This window comes from Acomys russatus, chromosome 9 (genome assembly GCF_903995435.1).
Source record: "Acomys russatus chromosome 9, mAcoRus1.1, whole genome shotgun sequence".
Lineage (NCBI taxonomy): Eukaryota > Metazoa > Chordata > Mammalia > Rodentia > Muridae > Acomys > Acomys russatus.
In genome coordinates, this window is record NC_067145.1 from 5487773 (window position 1) to 5501556 (window position 13784).

The window sequence follows — 13784 nt, forward strand, 5'->3', positions numbered from 1 at the left end:
AAAGGGTGTTCTTTTTTTTTTTGTCATCTTGTTATGACCACCGTGTTACTACCTTGTCTTTGTTTCAGGAGGTTGTTATTGTGCTTATGTGCTGCTCCTGTATTGCTGTCTATTTTGTCCACCAAATCCTCATCCCCTATTTAGAAACCCCCTACTCCTGAACTATAAAAACCCCTATACTCTCCAGGTCTAAAGCTGATCTCTTAAACCCCACCTGAGTGAGAGACAGCTCATGTACAGGAATACAAAAGCTTGCTTTAATTAATTTGGCCATGATTTAGGTCAATGGCCTTTCTTCATGCATCTTTCAGATTAAACACCTCTATGAATTTCGCATTAGCTCTTCTTCCAAGTTTCTGTTATCCCTTGCCTCTAGGACAGGCTACCCCCCCCCCCCCCCCACACACACACACAGTTTTTGGTCTAGTATCCTTCCTATTGCTGTGATAAACACCATGACCAAAAGCATTCTGGAGAGGAAGGTGTTTGTTTGGTTTACACCTCCCAGTGCCAGCCCATCATTAATGGAAGTCAAGGTAGAATCTCAATCAGGCAAAGTCAGGAACTACAGAGGGACAGAGGGACACTGTTTACTGCTTTGCCCCCTGCCCCCATGGCTTGCTCAGTTTGCTTTCTTACTCAAGCCAGGACTACCTGCCTAGGGTTATGCCCTCTCACACCGATTATTAATCAAGAACATTTTTTTCCCACAGGCTTTTCTACAGAACAGTCTGATAGAGACAATTCTCCAAACGATTCCCCCTCCCTTTGAGATGACTCTAACTTGTGTCAAGTTGGCAGAAAAAATAACTCGCACATTTTCTTAAACTTTCATAGTTGACCCTGTTGAAGGTTGGTCTGATGCTATGTATACAAATGCTAATTTCAGAGCCCCAAGATCTAGTTACAGTCCACAAGAGTATATTCTCAGGTACACCGAATGACTGTTGTATAATCTTTGCTCCCCAGTTGTCTCTGCTTGGTTAATAAAGAGCGTTGACAGCCTATAACTGGGCAGAAGACAAGTAGATGGAGCTTTGTTTCCTAGATGATGATGATGATGATGATGATGGTTATTGTACATTTTAATCCTACCTAAATATTATCATATGAAATTGTCATATTGCAAAAGCATGTTTGTTTACAGATTGTGTCTGTGTACTATAGAAAAAATGAGATAAAAATTTCACATCCCTCTAGCCAGTCCTGAAGAAAGTAGGTCCAACAACAGTTGAACCATAAACATTGATCCTGTGTTTAATCCATTCTAACTCTTGTCACCCTCCCAGAAGATTCACTACTTGTGGAGATAATATTTGCCACAGGCTAATGTCACAGTCCCTAGTTTCTCCTACTCTCTCACTTTCTATGTGTCTCCAGTCATAGTTAGCTTCTCTCTCACTCTCATGAATGTCTGGATTAATGCTGTCATATCACTTTATGATAATCATACTGAGGAGATACAGACCTTTACTGGCCCACTCTACATCCTCTCTACTTTAAGAGTTTCTATATGCTTTAGCCTTGTCTCAGGACTATATAGATAAACCCAGAAGACATTGTACACAAGTACAGAGCATTAACTACTAAACAATCCCTCTCTCTCATACATACAAACACATATGTAAAAATATTGACCTCATTGAAGTATAGAGTCAAACGATGTCTATCAGGGGTTGAAGGTGGATGGATACGGTGCAAAGAAAATGTTAGCTAAAGGATAAAATATCCTAGTCAGATGAAATAAATAAATTCTGATGTCCTATTATTGATAGAGGAGTGCATTTTCAATGTTTATTCCAAAATTCTGATAAGTAAATGAGATGCTGGATACATTATTAGTTTGGTGTTCATTTAAAAATGTTTATCAATATCAAAATATCAAATATAAGTCAAAAGATATACAGTTACTATTTATAAAATTTAAATTTAAGAGTATATGCATGTTTACATATAAAATATTTATCATCTTTGTATCTATCTATCTATCTATCTATCTATTGAAAATCTTTATTTAAGAGTTATGTCCATCAGGTTCTCCCTGTTTCTGGAAATACTAGAAGTAGGTACTAAGTTTATCTGACTCTGGGGCAGGCAGCAAAGATTATTTATGAGAACTGAGAAAAGACTCAAAGAAGTATATAAAACACACATGCATTTTAGAGGTTCAGGAAATGAGAATCAGTAAGATCAGATGTATTTTTGTTTTGTTTTGTTTTTTTGAGACAGAGTTTTCTGTTTAAGCATTTGTGACATCCAGATCTGATATGATTTCTGAGATTAATAGAATAAGGAAAATGAACAAGAGTATGGGACACACACATACACACACACACACACACACACAAACACACACACAGGTACACACACAGACACAGACACACAGACACACACATGCAGACACACACACACAGAAACACAGACACACAGAGAGACACACACACAGACAAACACAGAGACACACAAACACACACACACAAACACACACACAAACACAGAGACACACACACAAACATACATACACAGATATACACACAGACACACACACACACAGACAGACACTCAGACACACACACACACACACACACACACACACACACGGCATATCCCCCTCAAAGGCCTTTGTATTCATGTTTGTAAAAGGCCAGGAAGTTGCTGCCTTCTCCAGACTCCTGACACTCACTTCATACCCCATGACTCTGCATGTAGCTATCTCCAAGTGCTCCATGGACATTACGCCTCATCACCTACAGAAGGGCTTTCATACTCCCAGACCTATTTGTACTTTCCCTGACTTTAGGTACCTGTGCTCTCCTTATGGAGGGCAATGTTTGCTAACTGACAGATTTTCTTTTAAAATTGTAACATCACAGAAAGATTTGCCTCCAGCACTTGAGACAGGCAGAAAAGCTATATAGAAAATGCCAGTTTGGGAAAAGATCTTCACCAACCCTACATCTGACAAAGGTCTAATATCCAAAATATATAAAGAACTCAAAAAATTAAACACCACCAAACCAAATAACCCAATTGAGAAATGGGGCTTGGAACTAAACAGAATTCTCAACAGAGGAATATCAAATGGCTGAGAAACACTTAAAGAAATGCTTAACCTGCTTAGTCATTAGGGAAATGAAAAAAAAAACCCTCTGGGATTCCATCTTACACCCACCAGAATGGCTAAGATAAAAAATTGAAGTGACACCACATGCTGGTGAGGATGTGGGGAGAGAGGAACACTCCTTCATTGCTGGTGGGAATGCAAACTAGTACAGCCACTTTGGAAATCTATCTGGTGCTATCTCAGAAAAATGGGAATAGGGCTTCCTCAAGACCCAGCTATTCAACTCCTTGGAATATACCCAGAAGATGCTCCAGCACACAACAAAAAAATTTGCTCAACCATGTTCATAGCAGCCTTATTCATAATAGCCAGAACATGGAAACAGCCTAAGTATCCCTCAGTAGAAAAATGGATAAAGAAACTGTGGTACATATACACTATGGAATACTACTCAGCTACTAAAAACAAGAAATTCCTGAAATTTGTGGACAAATGGATTGAACTAGAAATGATCTGAGTTACCCCAGAAACAGAAAGAGTCAAATGGTATATACTCACTTATATCTGCATACTAGCCCAAGGGGCATGTCCCATGAAAGTCTTCACTTACCAGGAAACTGGGACAGAGGGGAGGACATCCTATTGAGACTCTAGATGAGAGAAGCATGGGAGAATAGCAAAGTAGAAGGATCCAGAGGGTCCTAGAAACCTACAAGAAGAACATTATGATAGGCAGATTTGGGCCCAGGGGCCCTGCTCAAACTATGGCACCAGCCAAGGACAATACAGGCCGTAAACTTCAAACCCCTACCCAGATTTAGCCAATGGACAGGACATTCTCCACAGTTGAGTGGAGAGCAGGGTATGACTTTTACACATACTCTGGTGCCTCATATTTGACCATGTCCCCTGGATGGGGAGACCTGGTGGCACTCAGAGGAAGGATAGCAGGCTACCAAGAAGAGACTTGATACCCTATGAGCATATACAGGGGGAGGTAATCCCCCTCAGTAACAGTCATAGGGGAGGGGAGTAGGGGAAAATGGGAAGGAGGGAGGAATGGGAGGAAACAAGGGAGGGGATAATCATTAAGATGTAATAAGAATAAATTAATAAAATAAAATTAAGAAAAAAAAAGAAAATGCCAGTTTGGTTGGCTTGTTTTGGAGTTTTCTCCCCAACAGCTGACCTTTTGATAAAAGTGGATTTCATGCTATCTACTGTGCTTTCAAGTTCTTGGTAAAGTTGAAAGCTTGATTGTTAAACAGACCCCCGTTAGATTGCAAGCTATTCATTTAAAAAAAAAATTGTTCTTGCAAAGTAGTGTAAGTTAGCAATTTCCTTTAAAATTGGACTTATCTCCTTGGCAAACAACCTTGTGATGATGATGAAGGTAATGACTATGATTAGCATTTTTCTCAAAGACCTCAAGATCTCTTTCAAGAATTAGCAGAATTTAGAATACATTTTTAAAAGTAGCTTCTAAGGCTGGTAAGAACTTTAAACATAATGATTTGACATTGTAGGTGTTAAATATGACTTCTCCGAAATCATTACATACCTATCAATTAGAAAGTTTTGCTAAAAATTAACATAGCACACTGAATGAGTAGCTTTTGGCAAAATTGCTCCTTAGAAAAAGCCTGAATTAGAGTGCAGTTCATTCCAATTGTACCAACTCATTTGGAACTGTTTGCCTACATCCATTTTCTAAATCACACCTGTCTCATTTGGAAGTCAAAGTTTCTTTAAATGTTTATTTTCTAACAAGACATGATTTATTCATTTAAGGGTCCAGGTGCTAAACTCATGATTTTTTTTATTTTTTGTCCTCTTTTAATTGTGTGACATTAGATTTATAGAAGTCTATTATAACATCTAAAATCCTGATTCATATATAATTCACATATAGTATTCATAATGGTATTAAGTGATCATTTTTCCTATGCTTGCTATGAGACATTCCAAAGAACTAAAGAAATATGTACAACTTTTTTCTAGCAAATAAACCATATTTATAGTATATGGTATAAAACATTTTTATACACGCTACTTTACCAAATTTCAATCATTTGTGAAATATCCTTATGTATTAGGGGAAAAATTGAAGACTTAGAAAAGCTAACAGATTTTTCAAGACTCCAAAGAGTGTGTTTAATTGTGGTATGCAGCATAGCTAGTACACTCTGGCTATATGTTCCTCTCTCTAAGAATGCAGTATTTTCTCCTGGTCATTTTGATAGGCTGTGTGTCTTGCCCATTATGTTTTTGAAGTTCAATTAACAATACAAATACTTCATGATCTTTCTAGAAAATCTGAACCTGCTTCCCACTCCCTGGGACTTGGCGCTTGTGGTGTTTGTGCTAATCATTATTGTCATCTCCATCATCTTTTTATTGGCTTCAGTGTTGGGAGCATGGAAGCAGCTGCAGCAGCATCTCAAGGCTGTACTGACAACTCAGGATTGTGTTAGGTATGGGCATTGTACTAAACTAAGGTATATGAACAGTAATAGAACCAAGTTAAGTATCTAGGGAAAACACTAACAAAAAAATTACCAACTAGGAATGGGTGGACGACTTAGTGGATAGAGTGTTTGCTAAGCAAGGATGGAGACCTGAGTTTGAATCTTCAGAAAAGACAAAATGCTAGGTGCAATGTTGGCCCTCTGTAGTTTCAGTGCAGCAAGATCAGAGGTGGAAATAAGAGAACCCCCTGATGATTATGAAATGGCTTGCCTGGCATGCATTTGCAAAGAGGCAGAAGCAACAACAAGGAAAGTAGAAAGTGTGGTGAGACACCCAAGGTTGTCCTCTGACAACTAAGCACATGCACCATAAGAGGCACATACCCACATTTACACATATGAACATGCACACAAATCTCTTCTCTCTGTCCATCTTTCTCTCTGTTTCTCTGTCTCTGTCTTTCACACACACACACACAGACCACAGACACAGAAAGAGAGAGCAAGTGAGAGAGGGCAGGGGAGAGAAATTCAATGAGCCAAGACACTGGGAGGAACATCAGAAACTACAAATATAAGAGGTCATGATCATAGAAGGCAGGAACTTCAAGAAAAAAAATTGCAAAAAACCAAAAACATCAGGGTAAGAACTAGCTTTAGTAACAAAACCAAACCAAGAAACTAACTAAGCAAGCAAGCAAGCAAGCAAGCAAGCAAGCAAGCAACCAACCAACCAACCAACCAACCAACCAAAGGAAGCCTCAGAAGATCTAATCAAGTACAATAAGAGGTACATATTTTAGAAGGGGAAGGAGCAGTAGGCATGGGCATGGCCATGCAATGGTACAAGGAAAAGTGAGCAAGCCTGATCCACACAGTTATAAGGATGGTGAGGTAGCAATGACAAGACTCAGGAAGGCTGAGTCTCAGGGTCTCTAAGTCAAGATTTGAGATTCTATAGTGGCCCTTGGAATGGCCATGTCATGCACCTTTTTCATCAATAATGAGAGAGCATTTCTGTATCTGTACCTGTTTTGTTCTGTTTTAATACCACCCTTCTCTAAGGCACAGTGAACATCACATAAGAGGAGGCAAAAAGAGTGGAAGAACTGAAGATGTGCAAGCAAAACTATGGCTTCTGGACATGACACATTCAGTGCATTCCTGAACTCATTGAATTCATGATTAGTGACACAACGTTTGCCCATGGAAGACATAGGAATTTGTGAGGCTGGTCACAGGAGGACATCACCTTCTTCAGGGTTGCAGCCCTTGCTCCACTGAATACCTTTTCTCCCAGACACTGGCAACTAACTCAGACTGAACTTTAATTGCAAGACTCCTTAAGAAGAAGACCAGCACTAGCAGAGAGAGTGGGGGTCCAGAGGGGGACCGGGTGATGAAAAGGACTGAAATTCATTATATAAATATATGACTGACAATTTAAGAAAATGGAAAATATATTAAAATTTGTTCGTTGTGCATTTATGTGTATGCAGGCATACATGAGTGCCATAGCGTGTGTGGAAATCAGAAGGTGACTTATAGGACCATCTCTCTCTTCTACCACATACGTTCTAAGGATCAAACCCCAGCTGGAAGGCTTGGCAGTAAGCACCTCTGAGCTACCTAGCTAGCCCCCTTAGGTTATGTATTGGCTTAAACAATCTAATGATAATTATTTTATCTTAAAAATATAATATGATTTAGGTATATTTAGAATCTATAACCATTATGTTGTTATTTGCTTCTTAGTACTTGTTCCAAATATTCTATCTCCTTTTGTATTAAATATTTTAAATTATTCAATTTTCCTCATTTTTGGAGAAATAACACAAAATAATTCACTTAGCAATCATCCTGAATGATAAATGTAGTTAATAACTTACTATATAATTTCAGGGTTTGGCATGAAGGGAATAGTAACTGAGCATATTACATCACTACTAAGAAATGGATGGCACTGTGAGGCTTTTTAAATAGAGATACTAAAATAAAATATATATACATGACCTAAAAGTATAATTTCAAAAAAGTTCATTATAGGTAAAAATTATTCCCAGATAAGATGCTCAATTCACTAGAAGAGGTTTTCATCTTAAATTATCCATGAATCTGGTTTCATAGTCTCAAATACACAAAAAGCACGAATCAAGCAAATTTCAGATAGAAAGGAGTAGGTTCATTCTCGTAATGGGTAGTTCTAGCACTGCTCTTGATAATTCCAAGAAAAAACAAATGTAATGAGAATATAAAAAAACAGGACTTAAAACTGATATATATGTAGATATAATTTGAATCATTTAAATATACTATATAATAAGAAAGGTAAATTATATAATTTTTACATATGAACAATAAAGCATATGCATATTAAGCAATGATACACACATAGACACACACATATAGACACACATAGACACACACACATAGACACACATACACACACACAGACACACATAGACACACACACATAGACACACATACACACACACAGACACACATAGACACACACATATAGACACACATACACACACACAGACACACATAGACACACACACATAGACACACATACACACACACACAGACACACATAGACACACACATACAGACACACACACACACACACATACACACAGAGACAGAGAGACAGACAGACAGACAGACAGACAGACAGACAGAGAGATATTGTGTCCATTTCCTTAAAACTCAAAGGTAGGCACAACTACAATATATTGTTTGGGAGATACAGACTTGGGTCAGAGAAGCATTGATTGAAAAGGCAAGATAGTGGTTCACTGACGAGGGCCACGGTTTAGCAGGTGCAGCACGAGGAGACCTAGCCGCTGAAAGCCTGGCCTCACACATTCCTGGCTACTGGTGTCATGAGTATTTACTTTAGTGAGTGTTTGAAGCCAGGCAAATACTTTTTATGGATTTTCTTGATGTGAGCAACATCCACACTTAAAGGTTCTTTCAAACATTCTTTGAGAGAAAAAGGATAGAGATGAGAACAAAAGAGAAATGGGGTTAAGTCAGACAAAAAGGACCCCAAGGGAAGTTCAGGCGGACCTCCAGCTGTAAGATTATGATGCAGGCTCCTCTTCCACCTCTTTAATAAGACCTTTGGGGAGGTCGATACTGTTTTCTGATAAAATGGAGAACTTCAGTGAAAATCAAAGAATGATGCAAAAGGGAAATTAAAGCCAGGTGGGTAGAACAGAACCAAGCCTTTCTCTGTGCACCTTCGCTCTCCACTGTGAAAGCGCAATTCTACTTACCCTATTGTGACTTAGAAACAGTAAAAAGTGCACAGGTTGAAGTTTGGAAGTCGATGGGCTAATTGGTCTTTGTGTTTACTTTCTTGGTTTTGTAAAATATTTCTGATAATTATATTTCATTCATTAAAGCTAAAAATCATCCAATAAAAGGTAATTATCCAAAACATATAAAGAACTCAAGAAATTCAATACCGTCAAACCAAATTATCCAATTAAATATGGCGTACAGAGCTAAATATAGAATTCTCAACAGAGGAATATCAAATGGGTGAGAAACATTTAAAGAAATGTTCAACCTCCTTAGTTACCAGGGAAATGCAAATCAAAATGATTCTGTGATTCTATCTTACACCTACAAGAATGGCTAAGATGAAAATTTAAAGTGACAGCACATGCTGGGTAGGACATGGAGAAAGAGGAACACTTGCTGGTGGGAGCACAAACTTGTACAACCACTTTGGAAATCAATCCGGTGCTTTCTTGGAAGACTGGGAATAGTGCTGCCTCAAGACCCGGCTATACCATTCCTGGGCATATTCCCAAAACGTGCTCCACCATACAACAAGTATATTTGCTCAACTATGCTCAAAGCAGCTTTATTCCTAGTAGCCAGAATCTGGAAACAACTTAGATGCCCCTCAATCAAAGAATGGATAAAGAAACTGTGGTACATTTACACAATGGAATATTACTCAGCTATTAAAAACAAGAAAATCTTGAAATTTGCAGACAAATGGATGGGACTAGAAAAGATCATCCTGAGTGAGGCAACCCAGACCCAGAAAGACGTTCATGGTATATACTCATAAGTGGATATTAGCCTAACATAGATGTCCTCTGAGAGAGTCCATCTTGTGAAGGAATGGGACAGATGCCAGGACTTGGAGCAGGACTCTGGGCAGAGTGCTAAGAGTGGTATGGAAGAGTAGGGGGATGGAAGGACTCAGAAGTTTCAGGAGTCCCACAAGGAAACCATCAAGGCCAGCTGATCTGGACCCAGGGGGCCTGCACAAACTGTTGCACCATCTAACGGCAATGCAAGCAGTGAATCTAGACCCTCCCTCTTTAGATCTAGCTAATGGAAAGCTCATTCGCCATGGTTGTGGAAGGAATGGGGACTGCCTCTGACATGAACTCTGGTGCCTTACTCCCCGCCCCTGATTTGATCACTTCCCCTTCGTGGGGAGGCCAGCCAGATGATACCTGATAGGCTGTGGTCATATGGTGGGGGAGGCCAGAGAGCCAGGGTAGGGGAATAGGGCAGAAGAGGGAGGGAGGGTGGGAACAGGAAGACACAAGAGAGATAATAACAATTGGGATGTAATACGAATGCATTATAATAATTTTTTAAAAAACCCTAAAAACAGTGGTATCACTTGAAAAACCAACCAACCAAAACCCTTGTATTTCCAGGTTTTCTAGGAAATAAAAAAGCTGGCCATGCTGAACCTCATTATTTGATGGCAAAATTGGCCATCACAGGGTAGCACATATCCCTGTCAAGGAGGGTGAGATTTCTACAGGGCCGCCTTCACACCTTCCATAACACTCTCTTGCCCTTTAGTCCCCTGCATTTGCAAGCTAGCCCAGCACTGAAAGAAATCTAAGTATTGTCTCACTTCTTTCATGATATCAAAGACTTGTTGTCTCTACCCCTAACTTCCTATTTCTTTCAGGAAAAATAACCCCCTAATAATCCCTTAGGCTATGATAACTTCTGAAAGGCATGCATTTTTATGCCATGATGACGATTATCCCAGAAATGTTGCATTTGTGCCATGTTACCAGTCATGCCACATAAGTAGCAGGGTTGCTGAGAAGTCATGCAGTTACAGGTGATGCTTACCATGTGGGTGACGGCTAAGGAAGCCTGCTGCCAGGTGTCCATCACTATCTTCTCATCTACCTCAAAGTTAGATTCCACACCTTCTAATGCGGAATCGATCCTGCCCTTCAGTATTGCCTTCACCTTTGGCTTGATGGTAACATTTTCTGGAGAAGTGGATATCCGAGGAACTAGAGGAATTCTTTGGGGCGGGGGAGGGAAACAAAGAAGCAGAAGGGGCTTATTTGATAGAATTCTACTGTTGTGACAGTGTTAGTTTGTCTCCTTTTGTTTTGTTGCTTTAATTCACATTTCCAATGTTTTCCTAGAATTATTTTGAAGGGGATAGGATCGGAAAATGCTGTGTTCCCATTTATGTGGTCTACAGAAGCTTGCTAAAAATAGGAAGCTCACACCAAGAAGAAGACTTTTTTTTTTCAGGTTTAGTTCTCAATAATTAAAATAGGAGTATTAGGTAACAGTGATTATGAAGAAAGAGTTCTGTCATATTTCCAGGGCACACACTTCTCCTGAGGGTAAAGTAATCCCAATGAAATTTATTCAAGGTGCAACTTAGCATCCTGACATAAAAATGTTATTATCACAAATGCGACTGGGGCTATGAAACAGAAAGGAGGACGCTAGTGTGGCTGCCAAGGTGAGGCTTCGGAAGCCCCCCCCCCCCCGCCACTTCCTTATTTATGGGTAGTGGAGATTTCCTCTTCATCAAGTGCTGTGGCAAAACACAAGAGTGAGGCTTGCGTCAATTGTATTTCTTCGTCTAGTGGGGGTTTTGGAGCAATCTATGAGAGTATGCTACTCTTGATCCTGAGGTCTCAGGGGTTAGCTCAAGTACAAAGAGTGACATGTAGTGTAATGTTGGTTATATTTGGGGTGATCCACTAGAGACAAAAATATATACAGAGGCTTAAGTTTGGAGAAGGAATTGGAAATGAGTAACTCCAAAGGTTATGTGATTGAAATTTTAACCAGAAGTCAGTATCAAGAGCAGAAATACCATTTGTTTTTATAGAGTCATGAAGCTGGGATCTGGAACAGTGATTTAGAAAGATAATTGTGAACACGAGAAAACAAATAGCTCATTTCTTGCTTGAAAGCATCAGATAAGATTTCTTGAACTGAACATGTTGCTTTTCACAGCGATATTTTGAATGAGAATACCCCCTATAGGTTCATATAATTAAATGCTTAATCTTCAGTTGTCCAACTGTTTGAAAAGGATTAGGGGTTGTAGCATTGGTTGTCGAGTAGTTACCCTTTGTTGTAGGAGGTGTGTCACTGGAGGTGGGCTTTGCGGTTTCAAAAACCTAGGTCAGACCCAGTGTTTCTCTTCTGCTTCTTGCAGATCAGGGTATAAATCTCTCTGCTACTGCTCTAGCACCATGCCTGTGTGCTTCCCACCAGGGTGATCATGGACTAACCCTCCAAACCTGTAATCAAGCCCCCAATTTAATGCATTTCTTTTATGCGCTGTTCATGGTATAGTCTCACAGCAGTAGAGCAGTAACTATGACCCATGTTTGGAATTCTGATAATCTACCATAACTATAAGTGCAATGCATTGAAAATGTATTCACACACTGAATTATATCTTAGTAAAAAGTTACTGCTAAATCAAAGCTATTCGGGTTGCAGTGAGATCACATATGTGATCATCTCTAGGCATTTTACATAGCCTAACGCTGCTTTGCGGGACAGTAGTCATGGCATATCGTTTAGAAAAAGGGTTTATGCCCCACTGGGTTTGGAATTATCCACTGAAGCTTGGAGGCTTACTGTTTGTCACACAGCTAACGACAATGACTGTCTCTCCCCCAGAGTCCATCACTGGCCAATAGTTCAGCAAAAAAAGTAAAACATCATAAGTTTCTGCTCTACCCATGATTGGCTGCTGACAGGCCCCGTCTTGTTCAGACCTGGTACAGGCAACTGCAGCTCCTGCGGGGCTGTGCTTGCAATGGCGTGGCATGCCCTGATGGTAGCATTTTGTAGCCTCTCTATCTCCTGCCTGTTACATTCTTTCCACCCAGCCTTTCTGTAGTATTCCCTGAGCCTCAGATGGCATGGTATAAACAAATGTCATGTGTAGGCTTGAGTGCTCATTTATCGGAAGCTCCTTGATCGCCAGTGAGGCTCTGCGTGCACGGGGAGGAGGGAGGATTGATTCTTGTGTGAGGGACATGAGAGGTGGATGGTGAGAGTAGTCACAACTACAAGCATGGGAAATTGCCTAAAATCAATTTTAATCAACAGAAAAGAAAGGAGTGTGGAAATGAGAACAAATGTGAACATGTTAATATCTCTGTATTGAAATTATCGTTATTTGTGGATGAAAATGGGCTTAGAATTCACTTATTGGGGAAAATCCCTCTAGCACCAGTAGTTCTGTCACTATCTGCAGGTATGCTACTTGAATTTCTGAGCCTCACTTCTTGGAATAGTACAAACACATTATTACTGCGGTTGTCACCACGAATAGCTTTATCAACAACTACAGCTACTGCTGTGAAAATACTGTATTGCTACCATTACTGTTATTTTAGCGTGGATGGAAGGAATGAAGTAGAAACATTATGTAAAGTTGCTTGACACTATGCTTTGGTTCTTTCTACATGTTATAGGTTGTGCTTGATTGGTTGCCGGCCTCCTTGGTGGACTGACTGACTGATTGTGCCAGCAGTTTTGCCATGGCAGTGATTTTGGTATTGGTACAAAGTTGCTCTGTAAAAAAAAAAAAATAGGAACTGTCTGTTATTCTTTGGGCTTATTGTATGAGCCAACACTAATAGCTTCCCCATTATGCCTGATTTGCTATTATGTGCTAAGAACAGAATGCACTGCCGCTCTAGACAATGAAACCTGGTCCTTCTGGTGATGCTGATGGTTCCTATTGCCTCTGGTCTTCGTTACAGTTTGTGATCTCAAAGGTTTCTTAGCAGCTTGCTCAATGTTTTTCTTGTATTTAGGACAGGAAGAGAGTACATGCTCACTCGTTTGTATATTCCTGTGTATTTATGGATCTGGCAGAAATATGATAATATTAGATGGAAGAACATAAGGGTGAAGAAAAAAAGAGTGAAGAAAAAAAGAGCGAAGAAATGGAACTTGGAGCATTGCATAACCTG

General features: G+C 39.7%; 1 protein-coding gene across 1 annotated transcript in view; it reads right to left on the reverse strand.

The window, feature by feature from the left end:
* Positions 1–13784, reverse strand: part of Spef2 (sperm flagellar 2) — a 164795-nt gene that overhangs the window by 36326 nt on the left and 114685 nt on the right. The window contains exon 26 of the mRNA XM_051150954.1: positions 10660–10840. Coding sequence (XP_051006911.1) covers positions 10660–10840 — 181 coding nt within the window. The remainder of the gene's footprint in view (positions 1–10659; positions 10841–13784) is intronic.